Source organism: Anser cygnoides, chromosome 1 (genome assembly GCF_040182565.1).
Source record: "Anser cygnoides isolate HZ-2024a breed goose chromosome 1, Taihu_goose_T2T_genome, whole genome shotgun sequence".
Taxonomy (NCBI): domain Eukaryota; kingdom Metazoa; phylum Chordata; class Aves; order Anseriformes; family Anatidae; genus Anser; species Anser cygnoides.
In genome coordinates this window covers 195,286,752-195,310,826 of record NC_089873.1, presented here as the reverse complement: position 1 = coordinate 195,310,826, position 24,075 = coordinate 195,286,752, and the positions used below count along the sequence as shown (strand labels likewise).

The window sequence follows — 24,075 nt, the reverse complement described above, 5'->3', positions numbered from 1 at the left end:
CTCTGCTTGTGCTGGGAGAATTGGTCTAGATGACCTCCAGAGGTCCCTGCCAACCTCAGCTATTCTACGAGTCTATGCAGTATGTGTCCATGAATCTGATAAAGTGAAGACGAGAGACAAAGCTTTCCAGAGCTATTGGCCCAATACTGGCCCACCGGTAGTAAATGCAGATGTCTGTGACTCACCACAGGAACATCTCATACAAAGAGATGCGCCTGGAAGTTGGAATGTCTCACCAAGATGGAAGAGCAGAAAACTGAATATTTCTACATACAAAACTTTAAAATACAGGTTCTCTCATAGTTTAACTTTGATTTTGTTCCTCTGATGTAGCCAAGGAGGTAGTGGGGAAGGTGAGATCACCGTGCTGCTGTCTTGTTTCACAGCAAATTACTGTCATACAGCTTCTAGAGAAACAATGAGAAGACCCTATAAACACCCAATGCTACAGGAGAGTGGAAGGAGGTGATTAGGTATTGCGGCACAGGATCCCTCTGAAAAATGTACATGAAACTGGGCTTTCATGACCCTTGCAAAGATCAAAATAACTGATCAGGTGGAAATATCAGTAAGACACGTTGATATCTGTGAACAGGATCATGTATGAAAAGGTGAGACAATATCCAGCACAGAAATTAAAACTCGGAACAGTACATTTACTGAATATTCACCTTTCCCTGAAAACACAGACTATTATAAAAATTCCCATGAAGGAATGCAGGCATTGTTACTTATCTCAAGGGCTCAATTCTGTATTCATTTATATCATCAGGTAGCTCTCCCTTGATTTCAATGGGTCTTGTTCACTTTATTTGTTTCCAAGCTCAAATAACAGTACACTGTGGAATGACATGGGCAGAAAGAGACACACAGGACATTTATAGAGAGCAAGCATGAAGAACAGCAACACATTTACGAAGCCTGATGTATTTAACTTGTGGTGCTCAGGACAAATTTCACATAGAGAAATTCTTCAGTAGTTTTTAAAAATGAGAAACTAGTTTAAATGGTAAAAACTGCTAACTGATAATTAATTACAAATGCAGCCCTCTTTGGGTTTCCAACTAAACGATACAGAAACTTATGCAAACTGTTCTTCAGAAGCAGAAGAAATCCATGACTGTAGGTTACAGCTCAAGAAACCTTCAGATCTGTCTTACAGATCTGAAAAACACACTATTGAGCTTCACGAATACCACCACAATCATTTGAGCAAACCTCTGAACTCAGCATTAGATTTTAGCAATTAAAATGAATGTCTTCCATTCAGGCCAAGAGCCGTTTTGGTCCTGCCAACTCAATCTCATTTTAAACAAGGACTGCTGCTATTATAATTTCACCCACTACAATTATGCTGCTAGCATGGACAGAGTTAAAGCTTTGTCGTAGAGCCTCTATCAGAGTAATTCCTTAAATGAGTTAAGATGTTTTGTGCCTTCCCCTAAAAGAAAAAGTAAATGTAAAAAGTAAATCAAAATGAATCAGCAACTAAGCAAAATAAGCAAAATATGACTGAGACCACACGGTTAACACAGTAACATCCAGTACCTGCCTACCTTGTTAGAGTTCCTGCAAGAACTGAAACAGGTGCTGACTGTCAATGGCTGGATACAATCTAGGCTTTCGAAAGGCTTCTGATAAGATCTCTCAAGCAGCTTATTACAGAACAGCTGCTGCTGCTACAACAGCTACAGATTTGTGTTTGTTAACCAAGACAGATTAGAAATAGATTAACAAATAAGAAGCAAAAGCGCAGGAATAAATGGTCAACTCCCAGCCTGGGAGAAGAGTAATAGCAAGGTACCTCATTCTATCAGTTCTATGACTACCACTGATCATTCATATTTTCAAAAGATCTAGTGGAGTACTTCTTTGTAATATCGCTCTGCTTTCAAGGCTTAAGAGTCACGACTTTTCTTTACAGATCAAGGCCCTTAATATCTGCAGGCTAGGGCATGATGGACATGTGTTCAGATGAACAGAAGTCAAGCAGAAGACAGGGATGATGCACGCGCTCAGCCTCGCTGTTTAACCTTGAGCCACAAGTCTGACTCAGAACCCTGAGGCTTCCCTTTCACCAAAGTTAGGGCAGGAGCCTCAGCAGGGCATCAGAGCAGCCCTCCTTGGTTATGCCAGTTTTCTGCCGGGGGAGGCACAGGGACTGGAAGTAGAGTAAGGCACTCAAGGGGCAAAAGCAGAAGCTAGGGAAAAGAAAATGACAAGCCTGTGATTTTCATATTGGGGATAGACATTAGGAAAAGAGAACAGAACACCAAAATGAGAGCATGGTGCCAACACAACACACCCTTCGGGAAGACTACAACTGTTTCACCCTCTGGCATGGGGGCAGAGGGTGTCCCCCAGTAGTCTCTGAGAGAATGAGGCAGGGCTGATAGGAAGAGAGAGTGCAGTGTATCACTCGCTATTTACTGGGGGTAAGATCTGCTGCCAGGAAGGGAAAATTCCTTTCTGAGTTTGGTACTCTCACAGCGGCACTTAGCTTATCACAGAAACATTACCTCTGTCTTTCTAAAACTCCAGTGAATCAAGGTTTACATAACAGCATGTTAAATGGCAAATTAGGAAAAACAGAAAAACAGAAATCTCAATATTGATCGAGCTCCTGTTGCAAGCCTGCAAAAGGAAGTTTGAGACAGGCTTTGACTAGGATTTTTCCAAGAGAGCTGCAAACTTGGCCAGGCTCCTAGGATGAAATATTGTAAAGTTGCATACCTTTAGAGACACCAAATGGAAGCGCTGAAAATAACATCCAAATCAAATCAGTACAGAAAATTCTTAACAGAAAGGATTGTTCCCTGTTTTGCAGCACTCTGTTCAAATTCACAGACACAGGGATATATGGTTTACCGTTGAACTTAATAAAATCACTTTGGACTGATTTTTCCCCATTGCCTTTCTTTACCCACTACGGCAACTTCTGAATTGAAGAAAACTATATTCAATATCCTAGCATCAAAACTGACATTCATTAATATTTTTTAGCATATCAGCTTATATAAAAAACGGTGAATGTGATAGTTTATAAAATGTCATTAGAAGCCCATAGGGCATTCTGGAAGTCTCACTTCATTCTGCAGTTTCCCAGGAGATGCCAAAGAAATGGATCAAAACCTGAGAAGTGATTAGCCTGTCCTGACACTCTCACCTTTCCTGGAATACTGTGGGACAAGACACATCACATGTCTCACTGCTTTACCTTCAAACTTTGTAGTGGTTTGTATAAGATAGACATAAGCCCAAAGTAATAGCGACATTTTCTCCTTCAAATCGTTTAATGTCTTGTAAACTCCATAAAGCACAACATATTGCAGCAACTACAACAAAATTGAGCCACTTGGTTTCACTGCGCCTCTTGATAGACCAAGTTGTTCCATGCGACTAAGATGGGAATGAGAATCTCACACCTACATTTCTGCCTCATTTCATGTAAGTTTAATAACTTGGATTGCTGGAGGCTATCTGCTATACTACAAATGCAGTGTTGTGAAGAATCACACCCTTCCCCAGATTGTTCATATTTCAAAAAGTACATTCTAATGCCAATATCTATTCCCTCTTCAACATAAATGAATTTTGCAGAAACAAATTAGACTTACAATGATTCCTCTAACAGAACAGTCCAAAGTGCTTTCTTACTGGATAAACTCATTCTCCAGATGGAAAGACTGATTTCAACAGTGTGTTTCAGGCTGCAAGGTATCACTGACGGTGGCAGTGGCACAAAGGGCAGTGAGAGACCATGTCACTGGTGGTGTCCTCTAGGGGTCGATACGGGGGCTAGCACCGTTTAACATCTTCATTAATTACCTGGACGATGGGACTGTGCCCCCCCAGCAAGTTTCCAGACAATACAAACTGGCGGACTGACCGACACACCAGTGCTGCCATTCGGAAGGACCTAGACAGGCTGGAGAACGGGGCAGACAAGAACCTCATAAAGTCCAAGAAAGGGAAGTGCCAAGTCTTGCACCTGGTCAGAAATAAGCCCAGGCACCATCACAATTTGGAAGCTGACCAGCTAGAAAGCAGCTCAGCCAAAAAGGATATTGGGGTCCTGGTGAACTTGACTGTGAGCCAGCAATGCACTCTTGTGGCAGAAACGGCCAACAGCCTCCTGGGTTGCGTAAGGAAGAACACTGCCAGCAGTTCGAGGGAGGTGATCCTTCCTCTCTACTCAACACTGGTGAGGATGCATTCAGAGTCCTGTTTCCAGTACTGGGAACAGACCGGGCTCCCCAGTACAAGAAACATAGGGACTTACTGAACTAATCCAGCGCAGGGCCATGAAGATGATGAAGGAGCATCTTTCATATGAGAAGCTGAAAGAGCAAGGACTGTTCAGCTTGGAGAAGAAGCTTTGGGGGAGATCTTATCTATGTGTATAATAAATACCTGATGGGAGGCAATAAAGAAGAGGGAACCCGACTCTTCTCAGTAGTGCCCATGGACAAGACAAGAGAGAATAGGCACAAATTAAAACCCATGAAATTCCATCTGAACATAACAAGTTTTTTTTTGTTTTTTTTTTTTTTTTTTTAAACTCGGACAGAGGTCAAACACAGGTTGCTCAGGCAGTTTTGGAGCCTCCATCTGCAGAGACAGGCTAAATGCAGTCTCTGACAACCTGCTTTAGCTGACCCTGCTTGAGCAGGGCTTGGACTAGATAAGCTCAGGAGGTCCCTTCCAACCTAAACAATTCTGTGAAGATATCACAAGAAGTCTGTAAACCTATGCTGCTGATCACTAAGGCACTAGGCTAGGAAGGCACTTGTGTTTAGTCCCCTGGTCTGCCTCAAACTCCTTTTTCGTATGTCAAGGCATTTATTTCAATTACTAGTTACTAGAAGCTGCCTAACTCAGATCCTGGAAGGACAAGCAAAAAAACAATGGGAAGAAAAGTTCCTTCCATGACTTAACAACAAGAATTATGAGGCGTTTCTGATTTCTTTTTTCCTTCTCAAGTGTCTGGTCTGCCAACTTCAGGAAAAGGTTACACAACTAGCTGGGCTGCGAGGTTTTTTCTTTATGACACTTCCTATTTAAATGTGTGCATTTTCTTTGAGAAGAATACAGAAAAGACTAGACATAAGGCTTTATGCAATTTTTTTCCAGTAGGTTGCAGCCTAATTTATTCTGGTGAAAAAAAACATTAAGTCACACTACAAGGAGAAGAATAGAGAACAGAAAAGAATCAGGATTTGCTGACATATATGCAACTCCAACTATTTATTATCAGAGTGTATACATTTTATAAACCGTGATGGGAATAGAGTAGTAGGCTTCGAGAAACGCCTAAAATAACTAACTCACATATTGCTACAGCTGCTGTTTACATTTTAAAATCAGATGAAAAAAGCGCACAAAAATATATTAAAGAAATCATAAAAAGTTATAAAAGTACCAGAAAGCAAAGGCATCAAATAAAGCAGCATTTTCTGTACCACTGGTCTGTTTTACTGCATGTGTGCTTTGATTGACTGAATCTGAAAAGTTCACTGGTAGCCCATTAGGAAAAGGCACTGAAACTTGGACACAGTCTGTTAGCTCCCAATGCCTGTATCTGAAGTATCTATAAGTGGCCAAAGTCTAGCTGTTTCCCTGATTGAATTATATACATTCCAATTTTTAACAGCATCATAATCTTCCAGGCAGTCCTCCTCACAGAAAGGTTTGTATTTCTCAGGTGATTAAAATCACTCTGCTTTTGGCCATGTGTTTGAGACCATCACAAAGCTATGCTGTAATATAATCATCTGGAAATGCACTGCCTATGGTGCCTCACTGATGAAGTAAGAGAGCATCCAAGTCAGAGTCAGCCTTTTAATTGAAATGGAAAAGGTAAGGAAGCCTGGGGCTGCAGAGTGAGGCAAAAAAAGGATGTGAAATTACAGCAGCACCAATATAGCTTTTATAAAGAAAACTGAAGTAATATTTTCACTTGCAAGGTCAACATAGGATTAGCGGTAAGGCGGGGTCATCTATTGCTGCTGTGCTGCTCTAAATACTCAGCATGTATTAGAAAATTAAACTTATGATTGATAAACTGCACAGAAGATCAATTACAGCTTTTTCCCTAGAGAAATTGCATGAAGAGATGGATGTTCTCACGTGCTATCTAGCATGGAGGTGCTGACACTATTAAAAGATGCCACTGCAGTTGAACAGATCAGAACACTACCACAGAAAGTAGGCTAAGTGCAGAAGCAGCATAGGGAAATCAGTCCTAGACTGGCACACACCAAAACAAAAGGAGTGAAGACTCTAATGACACTGTTCACAACACCATCACAACTAATTCCAGATTTTCCTACTCTAACCCGATGCTTTTCTTAATGTTTTTGTGGTTTAGATTAACAAATGCATCCATGACCTGTCTGAGAGAACTGGCAACACTGACACCTCTCTTTCAAGGGATCAAGAACACAGAAGTGCAACTGCCACACACAATATTGGGAAGGCTACTCTTCCTCAGACTCGCCTCTAGTCCCAGAAGTAACACATTTACTAAAAAACATCCAAGAAAAAAAAGTCGGTGTCAGAACCCAGATTAAAGATACAAAGAACGTCAGTGCTCGTGACAGTCAGCCATGGTCCCTCCTCTGCCTAAAGAGTAAGACAAACCAAGAGAAACAATCAAAGTTGCTGTTTCATAACAGAAGGACACTGTCTATTGGTATGCAGGTACACCTAACTCTATATGCACACACATCTGTGCCCTCTACACACCACTGCCAGAACAAGGTAGCGGATTAGATTGTCCTCACACAGGGTTCGCAGCTTTTTCAACACAAAAAAAAAAAAAAATCAAAACAGCAACAAAAAATAACAACAAAATCAAACCTCTAATACCCACTGCAATGACCTTTTGTTCTTAACACTGTTAAACATCTAGTTATCCACCACCACGGGAATATACAGCAATAGATATACCTTCCCTGTAACAAAAAGCACAAGATCGTAATGGAATAGGCCACGCAGCTATGTCTAGAATATGAACACCCTCAGGAAAACACAGGAAGGTGCAATGGCCAAGTAGAAAAGACTTGCTGCAGTAGTGCTTAAGGCAGAGCAGGTAACGTTAAATTTGTAAAACAGGATGGGCATAGGTGCAGCACATGAACTGCAATAGAAAGAGTAGAAGTACGGACACTAACTAGAGGACTGGATGATATGGACTGTTTTCAGCCCTACTACTGGGACATCGTATAGCTTCATTCTACTTCGCTGTTCTTCCACTTCCCTTCCTACTTTTTGCCTGCATCACCTGCAAATTTTGGAAGATCCTGAGATCAGAGTCTACCTCTGCATGCGTTGTGACTAGTTCAACAGGGTTCAGACTTTGACCAGACCCTCTACAGGTCCACCCATCTATATTAGCTTACTGTAAACACACTGAATATAAATATTACAGACCAGAGGTAACAGGGGATGACACAGGAAAAAATGGAATTAGAAAAAAATGGAATTAGAAACATAAACAGGGTGATATACTCCCTAAGATGAATACTAAATGAAGGAAGGTCAATGCAGCACTAGATGCTAAGACTTAAAAATAGGATATCACTGGCAAATCATCCTGTGACAACATCTCATTGCAGTTGCTTATTTAATTAGCATATCACATTACCTTGCATGCTTGAGATTGAACTCAAATGAGTGTGAACAAACACCATGGAAAACCAAATTAAATTGTATTAAACAATATAAGAAATTTTGGGTTTTTTCACCATGGGGAGCTTTACTCGGCACCCGGCCTGATGGCCCCAGATGGGTCTCTATCTCCAAGGGGAAAACGGATCCTAGGCCAGGAGCTGGCGGGGCTCATAGAGAGAGCTTTAAACTAGGTAAGAAGGGGGACGGGGCTCAAACAAGGCTTGTTGGAGCTGTGCCGGGGGAAACAATGGCTAGGCCGGGGAAGAAGGCGATGGCCCAGCTGAAGTGCATCTACACTAATGCACGCAGCATGGGTAACAAACAGGAGGAGCTGGAAGCCATTGTGCAGCAGGCAGGCTACGACTTGGTTGCCATCACGGAGACGTGGTGGGACCGCTCCCACGACTGGAGTGCTGCAATGCCTGGCTATCGGCTCTTCAGGAGGGACAGGCAGCACAGAAGGGGTGGTGGCGTGGCTCTCTACATTAGAGAATCTTTTGATGTTGTGGAACTCCAGGCTGGGAATGATAAGGTTGAATCCCTGTGGGTTAGGATCCGCGGGAAGGCCGGCAAGGCTAGCATCCTGGTGGGGGTCTGTTATAGACCGCCGAACCAGGATGAGGAGACGGATGAGGAGTTTTATAGGCAACTGACAGAAGTTGCAAAATCGTCGGCGCTTGTCCTCGTGGGGGACTTCAACTTCCCGGACATATCCTGGAAGCACAACACGGCACAGAGAAAGCAGTCTAGGAGGTTTCTGGAGAGCGTGGGAGATAGCTTCCTGACGCAGCTGGTCAGTGAACCTACCAGGGGTGGTGCCCCGCTAGACCTTCTCTTCACAAACAGAGAAGGACTGGTGGGAGATGTGGTGGTCGGAAGCTGTCTGGGGCAGAGTGACCACGAAATGGTAGAGTTCTCTATTCTTGGCGAGGCCAGGAAGGGGACCAGTAAAACTGCTGTCTTGGACTTCCGGAGGGCTGACTTTGAGCTGCTCAGGACGCTGGTTGGCCGAGTCCCTTGGGAGGCGGTTCTGAAGGGCAGAGGAGTCCAGGAAGGCTGGGCGCTCCTCAAGAAGGAAATCGTGATGGCACAGGAGCGGTCCGTCCCCACGTGCCCAAAGATGAGCCGGCGTGGAAGAAGACCGGCCTGGCTCAACAGAGAGTTGCGGCTGGAGCTTAGCAGAAAAAAGAGGGTTTATAATCTTTGGAAAAAAGGGCGGGCCACTGAGGAGGACTACAAGGATGTAGCGAGGCTGTGCAGGGAGAAAATTAGAAAGGCCAAAGCTCATCTGGAGCTCAATCTGGCTACTGCCGTTAAAGACAACAAAAAATCCTTTTACAAATACATCAACGCGAAACGGAGGACTAGGGAGAATCTCCATCCTTTACTGGATGCGAGGGGAAACCTAGTTACTAAGGATGAGGAAAAGGCTGAGGTGCTTAATGCCGCCTTTGCCTCAGTCTTTAGCGGCAATACCGGTTGTTCTCCGGACACCCAGTGCCCTGAGCTGGTGGAAGGGGATGGGGAGCAGGATGTGGCCTTCGCTATCCATGAGGAAATGGTTGGCGACCTGCTACGGAGCTTGGATGTGCGCAAGTCGATGGGGCCGGATGGGATCCACCCAAGGGTACTGAGAGAACTGGCGGAGGAGCTGGCTGAGCCGCTTTCCATCATTTATCGGCAGTCCTGGCTATCGGGGGAGGTCCCGGTTGACTGGCGGCTAGCCAATGTGACGCCCATCTATAAGAAGGGCCGGAGGGCAGACCCGGGGAACTATAGGCCTGTCAGTTTGACCTCAGTGCCGGGGAAGCTCATGGAGCAGATTATCTTGAGGGTCATCACGCGGCACTTGCAGGGCAAGCAGGTGATCAGGCCCAGTCAGCATGGGTTTATGAAAGGCAGGTCCTGCTTGACGAACCTGATCTCCTTCTATGACCAAGTGACACGCTTGGTGGATGAGGGAAAGGCTGTGGACGTGGTCTACCTTGACCTCAGTAAGGCTTTTGACACAGTTCCCCACAACATTCTCCTCGAGAAACTGGCTGCTCGGGGCTTGGACTGGCGTACGCTTCGCTGGGTTAGAAACTGGCTGGATGGCCGGGCCCAGAGAGTTGTGGTGAATGGAGTCAAATCTGGTTGGAGGCCGGTCACTAGTGGAGTCCCCCAGGGCTCGGTACTGGGGCCGGTCCTCTTTAATATCTTTATTGATGATCTGGATGAGGGCGTCCAGTGCACCCTCAGTAAGTTTGCAGATGACACCAAGCTAAGTGCGTGTGTCGATCTGCTCGAGGGCAGGAAGGCTCTGCAGGAGGATCTGCATAGGCTGGAGCGATGGGCTGAGGTCAACTACATGAAGTTCAACAAGGCCAAGTGCCGGGTCCTGCACCTGGGCTGCAACAACCCCAAGCAGAGCTACAGGCTGGGAGATGAGTGGCTGGAAAGCTGCCTGGCCAAGAAGGACCTGGGAGTATTGGTGGATAGTCGGCTGAATATGAGCCAGCAGTGTGCCCAGGTGGCCAAGAAGGCCAACAGCATCCTGGCCTGTATAAGAAGCAGTGTGGCCAGCAGGTCGAGGGAAGTGATTGTGCCCCTGTACTCGGCTCTGGTGAGGCCGCACCTCGAGTACTGTGTTCAGTTTTGGGCCCCTCGCTACAGGAAGGACATGGACGTGCTCGAGCGAGTCCAGAGAAGGGCGACCAAGCTTGTGCGGGGTCTGGAGAACAAGTCTTACGAGGAGCGGCTGAGGGAGCTGGGCTTGTTCAGCCTGGAGAAGAGGAGGCTCAGGGGCAACCTTATCGCTCTCTACAGTTACCTGAAAGGAGGCTGTAGAGAGGTGGGGGTTGGTCTATTCTCCCACGTGCCTAGTGACAGGACGAGGGGGAATGGGCTAAAGTTGCGACAGGGGAGTTTTAGGTTGGATGTTAGGAAGTACTTCTTTACCGAAAGGGTTATTAAGCATTGGAACGGGCTGCCCAGGGAGGTGGTGGAGTCACCATCCCTGGAGGTCTTTAAAAGACGTTTAGATGTAGAGCTTAGGGATATGGTTTAGTGGAGTACTTAGTGTTAGGTCGGAGGTTGGACTCGATGATCTTGAGGTCTCTTCCAACCTAGAGAAATCTGTGAATCTGTGTGAATAAAAATGAAACTACTCAGTAAAGCATCATCAAAATATATACAGATATAAGTTTACCTCAGCTCCTAAACTGAGAGAGATTATTTCATCCTCAAAAGCAGAATGTGTATCAATATGAGGAGGGATTCCTGCACACAAAAAGAAAAAAAGTCATTATAATAACAGAGGGGTACCTCTTCAGGCAAACCCTATTTACATGGATGTCCACTTTGAATGGGATGTAGGGCTGAACAAACAAATTTATAAAGGAGCCTTCCAAAACAATTCAGGACAGGATCAGCCCATCGGATTTACATGCCCAGATAAGATATTAACCACACAGCTAACCTAAGTGTTCTCTATAATCAGTGGAAATACCTAGAAGACAGTTCAGAGCACCCGAAGGCCTCACTCACCCACTGAAGACTCCTACTGGTCGCCTCGCTGCAGCAAGCACCTGAAATCATTATGCTCTCTTCTTAGCTTAAAACTAACAGTTAAATTATGCTGGGTGTCTTTGGGCCTTAGCTCATCCACAATCATGTATTGCTCCCTCACTCTTCCCCGGGAAGGAATCACCCCAAATACCCCTTGTGTTGCTAAGCAAATGAAGGTGCAAAGGATTTCAGCTTCAGATTTAGGACCTACTACTACAAACAGATACTGTCAGGGTCAAACCCTGCCCCTCCGCTTTGCAGTTCTCAAGAAAAATCTACACACCATTACTGGGCTAACCCCTGGGGGGATAATTATTTTGGGGTGTGTATGAGTAAACACGTATTTGAGAATTTCCAAAAGGACAGCAATTTCTTTCTTTCTTTTTTAATTAAAGAAACTGCCGTTCCCTGAAACCTGTGCCACGTATTTTAACACAATCAAATTTCTTAGTTGAAAACATTTTTTCCTAACACCGTCAGTCAGGTCTACAAAACATCATTATACACGAGATTTTACCTCCAGATATAAATAATCTGAATTTCATTCATTTCACTGAAAGCAATACTAATGTTTTATGAGGCCAACATTTAGTTTAATAGAAAATCAGCCAGACTTGAAACGCAAGGACACACATCTGCTTGTGTTTGCTCATAATTTTTATTCTGTATGAAGCACTGAAACTCTTCCTTCAGATGCACACTGAAGGCAGCATAATTCACTGTGCAACAAGAGGACAGTTCAGCATCACCCGAACAATTCAACCAAGACCACACTGACCTTCCTGCTGTTTACACTCCACCCATGCAGCACATAGAAAGAGACAGTCACCTAAGCACTCAAATGTGGGTGGTTACTTTCAAGTATAAATCCAAAAATTTAAACATTATTAGGACCCTGAATGAAAAAAGTACTTTCAAGAAGGAATTAATTTGATGTGTCTTCAACGTGGCCCCTACAGTTTAGGTACAGCTTAGTCATCATTCACTTTTTAAAATCTCAAGTTTAGGGTCCAGTGACAGAATCTGGCTCATAACACAGATACTAAAGGCATTAATCTGGCTGCACTCTGTGTTCATTTATATCCTAACAATTTGCACTTAGGAAAGGGTATTGCTTTATCTTGTTTTGTCTTTAAAAAACTGCTTCTGTTCTTGATAGAAATCTACAATTCGAGCTAATCTCCTGAGGTCCCTGCCAGGAGTAGGTGACTGTAACAATTTAAGAGATCGGCAGATACATAAACAAATGTGATCAGCTTTTCAGACTCCTGTTTGGCACACACTAAACTAGCTGTCAGACACTGATTCTGAAAGAAAAGCTGTTGTCCTTCGTTCCTAAGGACAAATTAGATATCCACTCTAGAGGAAGCCAGATAGTTAGCCTTGATGACTGACCTTCGCAAAAAGCACAGCACATGATTTATTCCCTAGAGGTGTGATGAGAAGCAAATTTCTCTCCAGTCTGGGAAAGATTACAGAAATTGAGAAATTTCTTATTCCCCAGATAAGAGAACACTTCTTGCAGCATACTTAAGAGCCTATATATCATGTATACTAACATTATACCACATAGTAACAGCAAGAGCTGTTTTCTGGAGACTACGCACATTACAGGGAGCAAGGAGAGTTTGGAGAAGCAATGAAAAAGTACATGAGTGCAAAAACAAATATGACTGCTTATTCCTGTATTCTTTTTTGTTGAGTTTCCATGTTACGGCCTTGTATTCTGGAACATCAACTTCTGTAACAGTGTTATCAAAAACTGTACTTCTGAACACAAGCTCCTGGGTTCAGAAACCAGTATGAAGACATTAGGTTTGATATCAAACATCTCAGGTCACAGAGTAAATACATTAAGCAAATGCTTAAATCCTGTCCCATTAGATGCTATTCTCTTCTGAATTTCAATTAAGGTAAAAAGCTCAAAATTTTTGAAAGATAAAAAAATTTACCTTGTCCAGGTTCATATTGATTTACGGTCAGTTGATCAGGTTTATGCTTGATATATCCCTGCTTCAAGCACTTCTCCAAGAACAAGCTACAAATTTCAGGAAGACCTATTTATAGAAACAAAACTTTAGGCAAGACAACTTTTTACATTTTTATCCTTTCCATTCACACGAAATATAATAACTGGGCAATACACAGAGAAACAGCTTCATAGATATGTAAGGCCATCTTTAATAATAATCACTACCACTTTGTTCTAAAAGACACATCAGAACTGTTGGTCAGATCTACAAGTACCACATATATGTAACATCTCACAATTAGAAAGGCCGTTCCTCCAAGGTCACATTTAGAGGCAGACCAGGCCCACCCCTAAGACATGCAAACTATGTTATCCCTGCATGTAAATAAAAGCATATCAAATCAGGGGCCAAATTTCCACCAACCACTGCAATAAGGAAGCTGCAGACAAGAACCATAATTATTACGCAGAAAGTCAGAAGTTGTGCAGAAAGCTCACTAAAAGATAAAAATTACCCCCTAAAAATCTGCTATTGAATTAAGTATCACCAAATAAATCTGCTGAAGTCAATATGGTTTTGAAACAGGAACAAGAGTCCTTCAATGTATTTTTAGTGTGCTATTTTACCAGAGGACATAATTTATATTCTGTTGGATGTAACACCCACAAACATGTTAATAGCACCCCTTTCACAAATCTATTGATTTTTATTTTTTGTTTTCCCCCAATGAAGTATTTCCATTTGTGCTCTTCTCACACATAAAGAGCACTAGCTGTAGGACTAGAAAACACTCAAATATCAATACTTTTATGATTATATACAGTTTCAGTGCTAGAACTACAAAGTAACCAGAATCCATCTGTTGAAAGCTACATCCACCACAGTTACCCTTGCATGACCTTAAACACCTTCAGGTTTCATATGGGTTTAACCCCCCCGGTTTTACTATTTTTAAATCTAAGACTGTAAGATGACTCACTTGATTTGCTCTGACTTCATAGCTCTCATCTCCAGCTAAGAGTTAGTCAAACCTTTTCAAGATTGCTTTCAGTCCAAAGGAAAATTTTGTTGTGTATCCAGCAAGCTTCAAGTTCATCAAGATAAATATGTGTTGCAATACATACTGCAACCCCAAATTAATATGCAATTTTAAACACAAAATCATCTTATGGAACAAAAGAAAAATAAAGTAACGGTAAAAGAAAAGACGATTACAATCCCAAAAGCCTTATTTGATTTGACCTCAACAAAGGGTAGCAACTCCTGGCCACAAATCTCTGGAAAACAAGCTTCAAATAGTCACAGCAGTCTGGAATGGATCCCATTCACAAAAGCACTGTTCAATGTGTGCTTAAGATACAGTGAAGGTTCTCCTTTCATTACAATCTCACATCCATACCTCAGTGAGGATCAACGGCTTTATATAACGGTTCAAATATCAGTGCAAAGTACTATTTTTTAGGAAGTTCTCACCTCCAGGTAAAGGTTTGTCTTTATCAACATTGTTGTTATCATAGCGAAACTCATATCCAAAATGTTTTACTTTTCTATGCTTTAAAGTCTTCTGGGCTGTGAAAAGACACAAGTTTAAAATAAGATCAGACTACATAAAATAGTAGAGGCAAATTGCTACGCTTCCCTTTTCCATTTGACCTCCGTTAAACCTAAACATTCTTTAATTAAGAGCTAAAACAATCTACGTGACCCTTGTTATTCACGGCACAATTCTTCTGCCTTGTTACCTTTTGTAACTGTATCAGGCATTCACTGTTTTTTAAAGTCAAACTGACCCTGCTTTTGTATATGCAGGAAGTAGAGAGTACCAATTTTCTTGACTCCTGTTTAATGCATCTTTATTCTTGCTTTGACCTCTGGCCTAGCACTTGATTGATAACCTAGGGATACAGCAAGATCCTTCACTTTCACCAGTCAACAAGTTATATGTTAACTAAGGTCAATATAGCCATTTGTGTTGTTCCAAGAAAAAAAAAAAAAAAAAAAACCACCAAAATCTTGAAGTGAATTCCAAGACCAATTCACTTATTAAGAGATTTGATTCCACAAAACTCGTATGAAAGCACAGAAGCATCCAGAAAGTGTGTTTCACTAACTTATTTCTGATTTAAAAGAAAGGAAGTTTTTTAAGTAGGATGTAAGTTTTTTACAGAAGATTGTTGGTTTTGGATGTAGCAATCTTATTCAAGTAAATCTGTATCAGGATATCACTTCAGACCACTTTGCCCCAGTAGTTTGTCACTTGTAATATAAGACCCAATTTCTAAAATACCAAAAGCAAATACACAATGATTTCAAACAATACATTTATCAACATGCAGACTTTCTTGTAAACTGAAACTGTAGGAAATAACAGCATAAAATCATAGGGGGTATGAATTTCTTCAGTTTTACCCACCATTTTGAGCATCTTCATCTCCCATCCAGTCAATACTTTCCAACATCCTCCTTTCTTCCTCTGGAGAAACTACCTTTTCAATGACTACGAGGCCTGGAGGCAAGTTTGTAGGAACAGCATTCTTCAAGAACACTAGGGTGTATGGAAAAAGAGAATATTGTCACTCTGTAGGGAAAATAAAACCAGGTGTTCCCCATAGGATTATTTGCTATGTATGGGAATATATTATAGCTGTAGGAATATTTGCTTTAATGATACAATGGAGTATCTAATTTGGTGAATGAGTAATTCATTTTTGACACAAGAAAACAGGGTAAGGCCCAAATTTTGCATCACAAAAAGCACTTTTTTAGATTTTACTGCATAAGACTGGTAAGACTCCACGCTACCCGAATGCAAAACCACCTGTGATTTTCCTGTCAAAATAACAATAAAAAAAATCCAATCATTTCAGTATTCTACCAGCATTTTAGTTTTTCTACAATTTTCATTTACCTCTGCTGATAGCTAAAAAGCGGAGTGCCACTGTAATTCTAATATTCCACCTACCACTAACAGGAAAAAACATGATTTCTTATTTTCTATTATTTTTTTGATATTTGATGTCTAGGGAAGCAATTCGTAACCAAATACTAACAACCATAATACAAAACCTAGAAAAACAGAAAATGCCTGTGGTATAGAGGCCTTCAATTTGATGTCCTTATTTTAAAAGCTTTTCACTGACAGAATGTACAGACCATGTAAAACCAAGTCTTTTCACTAGACACTATAAAAACTCATAGACAGAGGAACCATTCTTGTACAAAATAGCTTACAGTCAGCCATAAAAAAAAGTTTGAGAAAAAGGAAAAAAAGCAGAAATTTTATTCTGCCTATTTTCAGTCTTGGAGCTAAGATAGAGATCACAAGACCATCACCACACAAGAAGTCCAATGAAATATTCAGGGATGCCCTGGGTCCCAATTTAGCTCCTTAATCACAAAACCTTCAAATGCAGCACTGAATGGTCTTGAAATTACTTAAGTGGCCACCTTGTGCCTCCAAGTAAAAAGAGTTCAAATTCAAGTATCCTATCATTGAACACAAAGAGAAAAAATACAAAGACAAAAGGTTATTTTCTGTGCTCAATCTTAGATTCTGGCTTTCATTCTCTTTCTCTACTTACATACTGTGTGCTTTTAGCTACATTTACAGATTAAAAAGTAAAAGCAAAGAGAAGAAGTGTGCAAGAAGTTATAGGTAAGCAAAAAAATGATACCTTTTTCCACAAAATTACTATACAGTACAACATTTTGGCCAGAGTCTCCCAGAGTTAATTCTCTTCCATTGAGGGCATCAAAGGCTTTCTTGGCTTCTTCCGTTGACCCATATTTCACAAATGAATATGGTTTATTCGGTGGCATTAAAAGTGCTTCCACCAATCCGTATTCTTCTACTGTCTTGAGCAGTTGATGTCTACTCATCCCATTACCTAGGCCAGCATTGGCAATAACTAGGTTCTATGTAAAGAGAAAAAGAAAATTTAGAATTACTGATTACTGCTGATTGAACTAAAACTAACACTCTACTAAGAAATCAGCTCTCAAGAAAAACGAAGCAATCCCATGATTACTTTTTAATACATTCCACACAAAATAGTTATATTTCAATTAGCTAGGTATATGAAGCTAAAGCAACCTCTGTCCAGCACAAGTTCTGGCAGAAATACTTGCAAATGCTATTATAAAACCACTTAAGCTTCAAACTGGCACATGCACGAAGTGTTCTGTACGCAAAAAGTGACACCCGCAGACATCATTTTGGAGTTTTCTAAAATAAATTTTTTCTAGAGCCCAGTTACTGCTAACAAAAACAAACAAACAAAAAACTTCAAAGACTGATTCCTTTTTGTTGTCATTGTTATGAAAGTTTTCTTTGTCAAGTAGTCTTTCTAAGCACAGAGAGACTGATATTCCCAGTCACACCAGGTTCACCAAAAAAAAGAGTGGCCTCTGTAAACAGACCATTTAGTTCTGCTCCAACACTCTTATCTGCGAATTCACCCTTTTTATTATTTTTAATAAACAAAAGGGATTTATGCCCCATCCTTATTAAAGCAGATTACTTTGAGGACAATCATAGAATGGTTTGGGTTGGAAGGGACCTTAAAAATCACCCAGTTCCAACCCCCCGCCATGGGCAGCGACACTTCCCACCAAACCAGGTTGCCCAAAGCCCCATCCAGCCTGGCCTTGAACACTTCCAGGAATGGGGCATCCACAGCTTCTCTGGGCAGCCTGTGCCAGGGCCTCACCACCTTCACAGTGAAGAATTTCCTCTTAACCTCTAATCTAAGTCTCCCCTCTTTCAGTTTAAAACCATTCCCCCTTGTCCTATCATTATCTGCCGGAGTAAAAGGTTGCTCTCCATCTTCTTTATAAGACCCCTTTAAATACGGAAAGGCTGCAATGAGGTGTCCCTGGAGATTTCTCTTCTTTAGGCTGAACAGACCCAGCATTCTCAGCCTTTCTTCACAGGAGAGGTGCTCCAGCCCTCTGACCATCTTCATGGCCCTCCTCTGGAGTTGCTCTAACAGCCCCACATCCTTCTTGTGCTGGGGGCCCCAGCCCTGGACGCAGCACTCCATGTGGGGCCTCAAGAGGGCAGAGCAGAGGGGCACAATCCCCTCCTTCCACCTGCTGCCCACCCCTCTGTTGGTGCAGCCCAGGATGCAGTTGGCCGCCTGAGCTGCTGGCTCATGTCGAGCTTTTCATCCACCAGAACCCCCAAGTCCTTCTCTGCAGGGCTGCTCTCAATGAGTTCTTCTCCCAGTCTGTGCTCACATCTGAGATTGCCCCGACCCAGGTGCAGCACCTTGCACTTGGACTTGGTGAACCTCATTAGGTTTATATGGGCCCACTTCTCAAGCTTTTACTGGTCCCTTTGGGTGGCATCCTTTACTTCAACTGCACCACTCATCTTGGTGTCATCTGCTAACTTGCTGAGGGTGCACTCGATCCTACTGTCTGCATCATTAACAAAGATATTATATCAGTACTGCTCCCAGGACAGACGCCTGAGGGACACCACTCGTCACCGGCCTCCACTTGGACATAGAGCCATTGACCACCACTCTCTGGGTGTGACCTTCAAGCCAACTCCTTATCCACTGAATGGCCCACCCATCAAATCCATCTCTCTGCAATTTGGAGATCAGGATGTCATGTAGGACTATGTCAAAGGCCTTACAGAAGTCCAGGTAGATGACATCGGTCGGTCTTCCTTTGTCATCATAGAAGACCACCAGATTGGTCAGGCAGGACTTGCCCTTGGTGAAGCCATGTTGGCTATCTCAGATCATCTCCTTATCCTGTATGTGCTTTGAAAATGATTAACTGCTTTATTCCAGGTCTTCATTGTGATTTATGTACAAAGTTATCAATGAGTATGCAGTTTGTGATACTGTTGCTGGTTTGCTAAATATTAGAAGAAACACAACAAAACAGAACTTCAGAAAGGGCTATTATTAAAAAAATATATCCTTTGCAAATCCACAATCCTTTAAAAAACATTTTTTTTTTGACATCTAGAGAGCTATTTGCTATAACTGGATGTTCAGTCTAATCATGGAAGTTTAAATCCCTTTCTAAGGCCAAAAGAGGATGCAGTCTAGAAGTTTTGACTGAGCCCTGTAACTCCAAACAACTAGCAACAATTTACTCTGATTGACTCCATGCAATACCTTTCCAGAAAGCTTTCACACAATCTTTTCCTTAAATGCTATAAATGCTCTATGACCTTTTCTGAAAGCAGCTGGCAAAGCGTTCAATAGTTTCAAATTGTAGTGTTGCACTTCCCTAAAAGACAGAAAATTATGTTTAAAACTGAACAGAAAGATTATTAACAACAAAAAAAAGATTTTTTTTTAAATCAGTGAGCACACCTGAGATACTGCTGTGATTATGCTTTTTGTAATGGCTGTTAAACTTGCCGTCAGCAACACATCAGGCCATCCGTACCGATCACATTTTTCAAAGGTGACCATATCACTAATTATTATTTTCTGGAATGTTACTAAGGGTGATTACTAAGGGGAAGGCCTGTGTGTGCAGAGGAAATGAGGAGACTCAAACCAGCGCCCTCACTGGCTGTAGGCAGGTCACCTACAAAGACGTTCACTACACCACAGCAGCATGTACGGAGATTGTTCACATTCTCATGGCTGAGCAATTTCAGTAAAATCACTTATTACAAAGCCTGAAAGCATTTTCTGTACTCTCTGCACAAGTTTGTTGTGATTTAACACAGCAGGCAGCTCAGCACCACACAGCCATTCACTCACACACACCCCGCCAGCGGGATGGGGGAGAGAATTGGAGGGGGAAAAAAAAGTAAATGCTTGTGGGCTGAGATAAAGACCATTTAATAAGACAGAAAATGAAAGTAATATCATGTACAAAACAAGAGATATACAACGCAATTCCTCACCACCTGCTGACCAATGCCGAGCCCCTCCCCAAGCAGCAGTCCCCCCCAACCCCTGCCAGCCACCCCATATTAATTGCTCAACACGGCGTCATACGGTATGGGACATCCCTTTGGCCAGTTGGGGTCAGTTGGATGTTCAAAGGAAGGGTGCCCTCTACACATCATGCAGCTGATGCTATGTGGAGTGAGTGAGTTACAATGACCACACAACGGGATCGAATAGGAAAGCCCAGTCACCCAGGAATCTAGGAAGTGACCATAGAGTGGCCAGAAGGCAAAGATTTTGGAGGCAAAAAAAAGATTTTTGAAGGCAAAGATCGCCAGAGGAGGAGATGACACATGCTGAAGAAGCCCCACTGCATCATAAGCTACCAAAAAATGAGAAGCAATATGCCTTGTTCACTGGTAAGTCCTGTCATATTGTGGGGAAGCACTGGAGGTAGAAGGCTGTTGTATAGATTCCTACAAGGCAAGTTGCAGAAACTGGAGAAGGAGAATGTGAATTGATCCAACCTGCAGCAGTGAAGGCCATCCAGCTGGCTTTAAATACTGCTGAACAGGAAGAGTGGCCAGTGCTCCATCTCTGTACTGACTCATGGATGGTGGCACCCCAGGAAGAACTGCATCAGACAATGAGACTTATTTCTGAAACAACCTCATAGGTACCTGGGCCAAAGAGCATAGTATTGAGAGGGTATATCATACTCCCTCTTATACACCAGCCTCTGAGAAAATCGAGGGATATAATGCACTGATAAAGACTACACTGAAGGCAATGGGTGCTGGGATATTCAGACATTGGGACACACATTTGGCAAAGGCCACCTGGTTAGTCAACACTAGAGCATCTGCCAACCAAGACGGACCTGCCCAACCAAACCTGTTACATAGCATACAAGAGGATAAAGTCCCTGTAGTGCATGTAAAAAAATGCTAGGGAAGACAGTCTGGACTATGCCTGCCTCAGGCAAAGGCAAACCCATCCGTGGGAATACTCAAGGATCTCTGTGCACTTGGTGGGTAATATTGAAAAATGGGGAAATCCAATGCATACCTCAAGGGGATTTAATGTTGGGTAAGAATAGCCCACGATTTGAACTGCATGATGTTAATTACGATATAATACTGTCTGTCATCACTACTATGATTGCTATATGTCATACTACCAATGGTAACATAGTAAGAGTCACACAGATAATGACAAATGAATTTTGATAGAACTCGACAAGCATGGTGGTGATGGAATCAGAATTGGCTTCAGCATGCAACAATCCAAGAGCACACACCATCTCTTCTGCCCTGAAAGACTGTCGTGACAGGTGGAGCCCAAAGTCATGAACTAAACAAACTCAATGGACATTTTATATATGCATATATATAAATACATAAACATACACAGGAAAAGTGGTGATTAATGTATTGGAATGTATTGGGAAGTGCGGGACCTGAGCATGACATAAATGGTATGGAATAAGTGATGGATATTGTCCTGGTTTCGGCTAGGACAGAGTTAATTTTCCTCCTAGTAGCTGGTATGGTGCTGTGTTCTGGATTTAGGATGAGAATAATGTCAATAACACACTGCTGTTTTAGTTGTTGCAGAGCAGTGCTTACAGTAAGCCAAGGACTTTTCAGCTTCTTGTGCTGCCCTGCCAGTGAGGAGGCTGGGAGTGCACAAGAAGCTGGGAGAAGACAGAACCAGGACAAAGTTTATCACTAGCACTACGATTTTGTTTCATACTTTTTTTTTATTATTAAAATGTGGTCATCCACATGTGGAGCTTGTTGGACCCCACAACTACTCTTTGGATACGTTAGACAGATGATTAGGTATCTGGGGCAGAGGGGAACAAATCCTAGATCATGGACCACCTCCACACAAAACTAGGAAAGTGCTGTCCCTACCCCAAGAAGCATACAATATATACAAGACTGCTGGGTTATGTTAGAATATGCCTACATGGTGTGAAATCCACCTGAAAACCAAGCCCAACTTGGTTACAAAGCATCAAGATCTAACAGATATTTCTGTATCTGAATGGGAAGAATTTTTAGGATCAAGATGAACAAAGCTAGAGTAAGCGGTATAGCTCTACAATATGTTCCAAGCCAAGTTAGCAAATTCCCACAACTGACAGACGGAACTAACACCCTCTTGAACTTTTTCTTACTGCCTGAAAGTTCCCACCACTTATCTTTTGCTACACCAGTGTTTGCCAGGTCCACTTCTGATCTCCTGAAACTCTCTACTGTAGCAGAAAAGTAACAGATCAAACAGATGGGTAGTTTGCTGGTAGGTTAGGAAATAAAGCATCTTATGATAAAGTTCATTGACTGTCGTAAGAAAGAAGCAAAACTGTCCCCTGTCTAGTCCCCTTTTGTGCACAGGAAGAGAAAGTTCTGTTTTTAACAGCTGAAAGTCAGTCAAACAGTTCAGTTCCCACAGAGCCACAGCCTAAATCAATTTAGGTGAAGAAAACAATGTGGAAAAGATTTCTAAGACAGACGCGTTTGTTTTTTTACCAAGGAGTTAACAGATGAGATAAATTATACTTGATGGAGAAGTATAGCAGAAAAAGATACAAAAGCTAAAAGCCAGAGAAGAAAAGAAATCATACAGAAAAGAGGAGAAAAGCACATCTCCTTCAAAAAGGTAACATTTCTCATGCTGTCTTCTCCTCCCCAACTCAGGGAGCTACTGTTTCAGATTAAAAAAAAAAAAATCTTACAACTATCAAAGCCTCTCCACAGACATTAAACTGATGAAGTACACTTCTGCTTTGAACTCAAGAGGCACAGAAAACCTTTAATTTCAGGAAGTGCTTTTTAGAGGAGAACTGCATTTTAGACAAAGTATATGTGAAGACGGAACACAGATAAACAGCATTTTCTCATACCATCAAAATCAGAACTGTCAATCACCTGTGTGGCATGGGAGACACACTCAATGCCCTCATGTCTCATCAACGTATGCTGAGCTCTGACCTGCTTCCTCATTATCTTCTTCTTATTCATTTTATGGACTTTCAAATGATCTTCACCAGTTCTGTCAACTTCCACGTTGGTGATCTGGGAAGCAAAAGTAACAACATATAGTAAGCGCCTTGCCTAAAAAACAAAATACTGCTGTAGAGAGATACAGCAAACCTCCCTGTCACGTCAGTAATTTTTAGGACACTAACGGGGTCTGTCTTGGGACTGGTGCTGTTTAATATCTTTATCAAAAGATAATTCCAGACTTCATGAACTACTGGGGGGCTGACAAAACTGAGTCTGCAAACTACACTATTCCTCAGTCAATAGGTCAATTTTCCCCATTTTATAAGTTTTGCTAATTAACTCCTTTATTAAAAGAACATAAAATAAATCTTTATAAAGATTGCCATGGTATTCGATTTCATTTTCCAGTTTTTATCTTTCCCTTTACTTCTTTATTCACAGTATCACTACATCCACTTGCAGTTTTTATGCTGCCTGCCCCTCCTGTTTTCACATAATAGTTTCAGATGGTTTCTTTTTTCTTATATACGTGGAACTCCCATGAGATTTGTATGATCTTAGCTTCTAAGTTAGTCAGTGCCTCACTGAATGCTCAAGCTGGAGATGAACTGTTCCTGTTTAGCCTCCTTTTTCATAATTACCACTTTCAAGTGAGTATGTTTGGCAAAAACTGCTTTTTTTTCACACATAGATGCTCAAGGACTAGCAATCAGGATGCTCCATACCTCATTTAGCACACCTTCGAAGACCAAACCTTAAGTAAATCACACACTTGTCATGAGAAAAAACCAGAAAACTGTGTACATCAATTAACACAATAAATTTACTGGCAACATACCATTTACCTGCCAATAAGCTACCAAAATGTAACCTCTTCATAGAATACAACCATAGAATCATTCAGGTTGGAAAAGACCTCCGAAATCATCAAGTCCAACCTATAATCTAGTACTGACAAGTCCACCACTAAACCATGCTACTGAGTTCTACATCTAC

General features: G+C 42.0%; 1 protein-coding gene across 6 annotated transcripts in view; it reads right to left on the bottom strand.

Moving 5' to 3' along the window:
- The window catches only part of ALKBH8 (alkB homolog 8, tRNA methyltransferase), a 53,553-nt gene that overhangs the window by 26,008 nt on the left and 3,470 nt on the right, over positions 1-24,075 (bottom strand). Inside the window, exons 1-7 of one of the 6 annotated variants that reach the window (XM_013199111.3) lie at positions 23,002-23,140; positions 19,334-19,448; positions 16,871-17,111; positions 15,610-15,741; positions 14,670-14,765; positions 13,176-13,280; positions 10,865-10,935 (exon numbers count right to left, since the gene is read on the bottom strand). In XM_013199111.3, the coding sequence (XP_013054565.3) occupies positions 10,865-10,935; positions 13,176-13,280; positions 14,670-14,765; positions 15,610-15,741; positions 16,871-17,075 (609 nt within the window). In that variant the 5' untranslated portion in view covers positions 17,076-17,111; positions 19,334-19,448; positions 23,002-23,140. Of the gene's footprint in view, positions 1-10,864; positions 10,936-13,175; positions 13,281-14,669; positions 14,766-15,609; positions 15,742-16,870; positions 17,112-18,840; positions 18,877-19,333; positions 19,449-22,976; positions 23,149-24,075 lie in introns of those variants that run through there. The other 5 variants (XM_066989832.1, XM_048078218.2, XM_048078217.2 and 2 more) reach the window with 5 other exon arrangements.